Below are 7,525 nucleotides of genomic sequence, written 5' to 3' on the forward strand. Positions count from 1 at the left end.
TCAAAGCAAAATTGTTCTGTTCCAGATTTATGAAGAAGAATTCAACTTGAAATGAAGAAATCATTATAAATGACTATTTTTGTTTTTAAATATTCTCCATTTTATATATATATATATATATATGTATATATTATATTTTATGGCACTAAGATTGGCGTAAAAAAATAACACGTATACTGTTTACGTGGTATAAAATTACTGGCACTTGGACGTAATTTTAAGTGTAGTGTCAATCTCTCAAGAAAGTCATTTTAACGAGAACATTGAAACGTTTATTAAAGTAATAATAAGAGTAAAGAGTAAAATTTAAACTATTTGAAAATTAGTCATATAAATATAACATAATACTTTCGTCTAGTACAATCGGACAAATATTTTTTAACCATCAAACAGTGATACGAAATAGATTTTGGTCTAGACATCGTTGTCGTCATAAGCCTGAACATATCGTACATATTGGCTAAAGATATGATGAAATAATTGTCATTTCACATAAAAATGTGGACATACTGTAGTGTTTATAATGTACTGTGTATCATAGCTATAGTGTATGGACACAATTTCAGAAGTTTTGATGATACTGTTCTTTTTAAAATCAACTGGCCTGGTAAAGCTAGCTCGGATTTATTGGTAAGTATAACTTGAATTAAAATGTAAATTAATAATCGTTTTATCATACTTGTATTATATTTTATTTATTATGTATAATAGGAGTCTAGAACAAATGTGGAACCTTATATTATAACAACTGCGAATAAAGAACGGTATCAATGTTTAATAGTTGATAATTCAGAGCAAGAGCAAAATTATAATGAACCATACAGTGGACCAAATCCAATAGAAATTTTATCACCACTATTTAAACAAAATACTTGTTCTTACAGAGTATGCATTATAAATGTTATAGATGTATCATGCATAATTTCAGTGTAAATAGATTTGTTTTGTAGGTTGAATCTTATTGGTCGTATGAATTATGCCATGGACGATATGCACGTCAGTATCACGAGGACAGAGATGGAAAGAAAGTGAAGACACAAGAGTACTATTTAGGTACTTTTGATAAATTGCAAGAGTTAAAGCTTCTGGCTGAATATGCCGAAAGAGAAGAGACTAGGAAATCAGATATACCAGTTAAAAAGGTTGATGGAATCAATATGCCATATGTTGAAATTGAAATGAGTGATGGTACAATTTGTGATCTAACTAATAAACCACGAAAGATAAAAGTTCTTTATGTTTGTTACCAACACGGAAAACATGAGTTGTTTTCATTAGAAGAACCTTCTAGTTGTGAATATGAAGTTATTGTCCTTTCACCTTGGCTATGTAATCATCCTGACTATAAGCCACAAGCTACAGGGGAAAATGAAATTAATTGTCATCCAGTTGAGAATGCACCAAAAAAGCCTAGATCTCTTGTTGCGATGGAAATGGAAAGTCTAAAACTTCGATATCAAAAAGTAACGGTAAAGCTATCTTCTTTGCGTTCTTTGTATTCAGTTATTTATTTCTGATTATGCTTGTGCTATTTGTATATATTGTTATTTAAAATAAAATATATTACTTGTGTATTTTCTGCGTGTATATTAGTAATAATTTTTATTATTGATTTATATGAAACACATGCAAGATATTTTCAAATAACAATAGATCATAGTAAAATAAAGTCCATTATTGTGCTATGCACTTTGTCAGTATAAAATATTATTTTATTCAGTTGTAGAAAACTGCATTGATCATTGTTATAGTTTATTTATCTAAATGAGACACTTTGACTTTACTAAATTTCAAGATTTTTAAAATAATTTTGGCTTACACTTTTAAGCCATATTATTCTCTTTTATGTTAAACAAGTTTTTGCTTGGATTATTTGTTATCTATACATTGAATTAATTATTTGTTGCACAGGATGACAAGCTGCAGGAAGTCTATGCAATCTTCCATGTAGATAAGGAGGGCCAGGTCAGAATATTTTGTATTTTTGGGATCAGGCCAAAGTGCTTGGTGGTTCTTGTCATTTGTCGCCATTAATTTGTATCTCATTCTGTCCCTTCCTTTTCTACATATAATTACTCCCTTTATATAACATTATGAATGCTATTTATGCACCATTATATCTTTAGCTTTACAATATTCACTGCTTTACTTGTTCACAGCTAAATTTACAGTATTTGTCATTCTTGCGTTAAATATTATTTTTATGTAAGAATCAATCACGTCACAAAACTCTATATGACATATATATTATCAAAACAAATATTATAATATTAAAAAGTTATAAAGTCGCAATTTAATAGTAAATAAAATCGATTTTGTGCAATAATATCGTGAATTAAAGAATGAATGATCTATTGCACACTTATGTTTTTAACAAATTCATAGAATTGATATTAACATTGATAGCTATTCTCATGAGAATGTTTATTTTGCGTATATAATAATTAAAAATTTAATTGATTTGTATTTATTTCAGGATGGTGAAGCACGTGTTAGAGTTGAAATACATCCTGTTGGTGTTATTGATAAACATAATAATATTGAAGATTCTATAAATTCGTTAGCAGATCAAGGTATTAGTCCAGCGGAAGTGAGTCCCGTAAAAAATTTCCTTAGCGGAAAAAATTGTTTACATGGAGTAGGTATTGTACTTCTGACCATATTTTGTAATTTTGTATTGTATACAATGATATATAATTATTGTAAACAGGGCAATGGATGGTGGAAGTACGAATTTTGTTATGGACGCTCTGTGGTTCAGTATCATATAGAACGCGATGGTAAAAAAACCATAGTAAATCTTGGTAAATTTGATAAGCAGAAACATTTGGAGTGGATTGCTGCACACCCACATAAGAAACCAAAGTCTCCAGAATTGCGGAAACAACTTTCTCATTTTTATAGCGATGGTACTATTTGTGATAAAACTGGCAATCCAAGACAAACGGAGGTATTATATGCATCAATGTTTTATAGAGTAATTTTATTTCTTTTTATACGGAACAATTTATATAATTATCATAATTTTCGTAATTTCCAGGTAAAATTAAAATGTGTTGAAAGTCATACGGCCAGTCCATCGAGTGTTTCTCTTTTTCTAGTCGAGCCGAAAACATGTGAATACGTTCTAGGTGTTGAATCGCCACTGATCTGTGATATTTTAGAATATGCCGATGAAAATGGACTTCTTAGTGAAAAATTTGAAGTAAATTTCGAGAAACTGAAAACAAGCGCTTTTCACGAATATGACGATTTGGACGAAAGGATAGCAAACGGAGACGATTAGAATGTCATTCAACTTATAGATATTAGTTGCGAAACAAAATTTCTAGTGATAAAAAAAATAACAGTATTAACATTTCGGACACATTGCATTTACTTTCACTAAATTAAATAAAAAGATTCGGATTTTTTTTAATATTCAATATATGTCAATATACAAATCTTATGCTTCAAAAGTTTTCAGACATTTTATAATACATATGTAAACATAACAATTCTTTAAAACATATAGTGTTGTTAACACGTTATTATGAATTATTGAGCCACAGAGATTGTAACATTTACAAAAACATTTTCACTCTAAGATTTTGAAAGGAATAATTACAATCTCCTATATTAATTTCTACATCATTGGATTATTTCCTACCATTCGCGTGACAAACCACATCATTGCTTATCATTGTCCGATGTTGAGGCCGACCCCCACACGAAATTGCTGCTTCTTGTGATTTAAAAGCGCACTAATAACCAGCGAGGATTCTGGAATTGGGTATAGTTTCTTTTCGAACACACCACCAACCGTAGTCTCGGAATTCACGATACCGCGGAAAACAAGATCCGCGTATGGTACATTTACTTGGTAAACTATAGTAGCGATTGATTGATGAGTTCTCGTATTTGTTTCTAACTCAACTCCGAGTTCCAATTGCGAACTAGCTTTCCGATGATAACAAAGATGAAGACCCGCTTCACCTATCGTTCCGGATAATGTCGTAGGTCCTGTACTATATCTAAAAGCCATGCACATAATTGTCTGTTGACCGCCCGGAACCTTCGAGCCACGAAGGCATGCAATCTCGGCTCCTAACGCGATTCTCGACGTGATCGATTGTAAAAAGTGTATTACTACTGTTCCTTGCCTTTTTGTAAGCTTTGGGTTGGCCAGGGTCACCGCTACCGTAAAATCATTCGAGCGATACTCCAAGCTGGAACTTGACGCTTTCCATTTTCCGTCAGCAATTTGCGCCGATAATTTATACCTAAATCTACATCCAAGGGTATGCACAAAAGACGCAGTCAAATTTCCATTTGGCGTGATATCTCCAACGACTATGGGATATCTTTCTTTCAAACTGACCAGCTTTGTACCGACGTATTTTGCGCCGAATTTATATCCAGACGGTGTAACGGAACTAAGAGTTATTGAATGCGTTACGTTAAAATGGTCACTAAGGATTTTGTTGATGATGAGTCGCGCACCTTCGAAGTTCTGCGGATAAAGATCCTTAACCTTCTTGTGTATTTCTTCGAAACTTCCTGGATTTCCTGGCGCTTTGTCTTGCGGTTCTCTGCATGGTATACAATCTTCTTCTTCGTTGGTTACTACGTTTGGTTCTTCCTGTATTTTTCTCGATGCATGTATTATACCCATCGTAATACATTAGGATTTCTTAAAGTATTAATTGGAAAATTTTCTTCGAGTACTTCTTAATTTTATGCTTAGCAATAACATACGAATAAAATTAATTCTAACGTAAATCTGTTATTGTATGATCTTCTCACCAGTTTCAAATTTGAAGAAATCGATATATTTGATCTCCGCGATATTAATCGATGTATCCGACAAATTTAACATATCAAACTAATGTGTACATCGATTGTGCGCATTCGATATATCGATTCTTGACACAATTTTAGTATTAGATTTCGTTACTAGATGGCTTTCATCTCAAGCCACATATCAATGTTTAAAAAAATTTTGTTTTGCAGAGGATTTTTTAATGCAATTATCCTAGTTTAAATGTTATATTCTACTACAAGATTATTATTAGGTGTATAAATAATTTTCGTCTAAAATTTAATAATATATGATGTACTAAAATGGAACCTGTTTTCTCGCTAGTTGTTAAATATCGGTCGCTTCCTTTATATACAAGAATTAAAGCGTGATACTTTCGGAAGTGTGTGCTAGTGATGGCACAGCTGAACATTGATCGCTAACGTAGAAATATGGCAGATCTGCTCAGTGGGTGTTGTCACGTGGTCGCTTCAAGTAGCTTGTGTTCGGCTCCCGATTGCGCGTGTAGGTTCGAGGTGTTTTATTCACCTCGGATTTGCACGCCTGCACGGTTGAGTCTTCACGTCGCTCCTCGAACTACCGCGATTTCCAAATTGGGGGGCAATCGAATAGGTCAGACGAGGTTAAATTTGTCGCTTCCATATACAGGCACTGCAGATAAGCAGTATGCCATGTTTTTTTTTATTTTATTATTTTAGAAATTTTATCTAACATACTAATGATTATTTATAAAATAAAATGCAGGAAAAAAATGATCACACATCATTTGTTAACTTTATTTTTATTATAAAAACTACAAAAATTATGTAACAAGTTTCTTTTGCGTCTCGCTATTTACTTCAGATGTAACCTGAGTAAAAAGGAGATTCCAGTTCCATACTTCATCCGGCTCTTTCGTCAAATTTTCGTTGTACAGTTTCTCTGCCAGAAGAGAAAGATTAACACCATTTAGAGACGTGAACGCGGCATTCTTCACCAAGTCCGTGTCAAGTTCTTTGTACGCGGTGACTCTGTTCACATTTACCCTACGGGAATATCAAATGGAATAATTCAATAAAAGCTTTTGCAAAAACTTTACAACGATACGTACATTGGTGTATTTATGTTAGATAAAGCATTATCCTCTTGAATTTCATCCAAATCCGGTATGACAGGAATATCTAATAGTAAGAATATAATTCCGCTGTCAGTAAGTTTTTTACATGTTTGTTACAACGGTTTGAAACGAATTCTTACCGTCGATCACATCGTCCTTCTCCGTCCCTCGAAAACGTTCCCTAAGAAACAGTCTATCAGCGACTACAAATGCCTGATTCTTTAACTCTATCTCGTTATACTCACTGTTCGATGATACTCGATGCACCACGTGTTCTAAAATCATTACCAAAACGAAGTACGTGAAAACTAACTAAGGCATTTCCATAAATGAAAATTGATGCACAAATTGTACCTCATACAACTTACTTCCCGCTTTTCAGCTCATCACCCCATCCAGTTTTTCTAGTACGCGGAGGTGCTACAGGTGGCTGTGCCGATTTCACAGAGGATGACGATATAGAACTTTCCAACAGATCATCGTCAAATTTAGGTTCTTCTTGCACGACACTTTGCGTCGATCTTCTACCAAGGCGAGGTAAAAGCTAAAAAATCAACGTTTCTTTTAATTCAGCCGTTTTGCTACCGACAACGGATACAAAACGGATATTTAAGTATGTATCTACCTTTTTCGAGGTGATTTCTAAATCCGCAGCCCAGTCCATAGTTGCCTACCGAGTTTGAATATTATAAGTTTAACTTGTTATTAGAGGCAAACGGAACCTGTGTTTGCGAGCAGTAACCATAACGACTGAACGGTCTGATGGCTCACGCGGTTGAATCGACTTTACTCGTCCCTGCATTCGCTTTGCTCCCTCTCTTTCGTTCAGAAAGTAGCGCGAGATACGTGACTGGAAACGCGCCAGTGGCACGCTCGAAACCGGTTTAAGCGATACTCCTCGTTTTAAGCGCGTCTTTTTAAATGTCATATTTTTGAGAGTCGATGATGTTTGGCGATGAGAAAAGAAGGGATGAGGAAACGTGTAAGAGAAAAGGAAAAGGAAAGTCATGTATTTCCTCCAGAATTTGTCAATGAACTCATCCGTGAGATTTTTTTCTAGTAAATTCATATCTTAGCCACAGGAATGCGAAAGATTGATGAATGACCATTCTACCGAGAAACTAGCGTAAGAGTCTAGAAATAAGTGAAAACAGCAATACCAATTAAATTAATCCGCGATTAATTGACCGGTTAATTGACCAACGATTAAATTAACAGCAATGTGTTTATTTCTTATATTTCTATACAAACCCTATACAAACGTTCTTCAGACACATAATAGTGACTCAATAGAAATATACTTTCGTTGCGAAATTATAATCCTCACAAAGCGTGGTAATTAATAATATTTGGTATCGTCGATCTGTCGTTGATACTCCTCGAAATATACTTTCGTCGCAAAATTATAAATTTTTTATCCTCACAAAGCGTAGTAATTAATAATATTTGGTATCGTCGATCTGTCGTTGATACTCCTCGAAATATACTTTCGTCGCAAAATTATAAATTTTTTATCCTCGCAAAGCGTGGTAATTAATAATATTTGATATCGTCGATCTGTCGTTGATACTCCTCGAAATATACTTTTGTCGCAAAATTATAAATTTTTTATCCTCACAAAGCGTGGT

At 33.6% G+C, this 7,525-nt stretch overlaps 4 protein-coding genes across 7 annotated transcripts in view; 1 reads left to right on the forward strand and 3 right to left on the reverse strand.

Annotated features, from left to right (window-relative positions):
• Positions 1-148: 148 nt before the first annotated feature.
• On the forward strand, positions 149-3,628 carry LOC122530930 (endoplasmic reticulum lectin 1). 3 transcript variants are annotated; one of them, XM_043658344.1, is made up of 7 exons: positions 149-630; positions 712-885; positions 951-1,463; positions 1,912-1,965; positions 2,477-2,638; positions 2,711-2,950; positions 3,041-3,628. In XM_043658344.1, the coding sequence occupies exons 1-7, from the start codon at positions 499-501 to the stop codon at positions 3,284-3,286; spliced, it is 1,521 nt and encodes a 506-aa protein (XP_043514279.1). In that variant the 5' UTR covers positions 149-498; the 3' UTR covers positions 3,287-3,628. The 3 variants fall into 3 exon arrangements, with proteins under 3 accessions (XP_043514279.1, XP_043514280.1, XP_043514278.1); XM_043658343.1 differs by having other exon boundaries at positions 151-630; positions 951-1,469; XM_043658345.1 differs by lacking the exon at positions 1,912-1,965 and having other exon boundaries at positions 150-630; positions 951-1,469.
• Positions 3,629-3,679: 51 nt separating this feature from the next.
• LOC122530932 (mitochondrial import receptor subunit TOM40 homolog 1-like) lies at positions 3,680-4,710 on the reverse strand. The gene has a single exon (XM_043658351.1). The coding sequence runs from the start codon at positions 4,652-4,654 to the stop codon at positions 3,680-3,682; it is 975 nt and encodes a 324-aa protein (XP_043514286.1). The 5' UTR covers positions 4,655-4,710.
• Positions 4,711-5,557: 847 nt separating this feature from the next.
• LOC122530933 (intraflagellar transport protein 43 homolog) lies at positions 5,558-6,725 on the reverse strand. Of its 2 annotated transcripts, none has more exons than XM_043658352.1 (6): positions 6,523-6,725; positions 6,266-6,441; positions 6,143-6,172; positions 6,038-6,090; positions 5,892-5,961; positions 5,558-5,826 (listed from the first exon to the last, which is right to left on the reverse strand). In XM_043658352.1, the coding sequence occupies exons 1-6, from the start codon at positions 6,559-6,561 to the stop codon at positions 5,604-5,606; spliced, it is 591 nt and encodes a 196-aa protein (XP_043514287.1). In that variant the 5' UTR covers positions 6,562-6,725; the 3' UTR covers positions 5,558-5,603. The 2 variants fall into 2 exon arrangements, with proteins under 2 accessions (XP_043514287.1, XP_043514288.1); XM_043658353.1 differs by having other exon boundaries at positions 6,038-6,078; positions 6,523-6,722.
• A 383-nt stretch (positions 6,726-7,108) lies between these two features.
• The window catches only part of LOC122530939, a 10,494-nt gene continuing 10,077 nt past the window's right edge, over positions 7,109-7,525 (reverse strand). Inside the window, exon 8 of the mRNA XM_043658377.1 lies at positions 7,109-7,510. The gene's annotated coding sequence lies outside the window, so the exon portion shown is untranslated. The remainder of the gene's footprint in view (positions 7,511-7,525) is intronic.

Source organism: Frieseomelitta varia, unplaced genomic scaffold (genome assembly GCF_011392965.1).
Source record: "Frieseomelitta varia isolate USP_RPSP 00005682 unplaced genomic scaffold, Fvar_1.2 scaffold_365, whole genome shotgun sequence".
NCBI classification, from domain to species: Eukaryota; Metazoa; Arthropoda; class Insecta; order Hymenoptera; family Apidae; genus Frieseomelitta; species Frieseomelitta varia.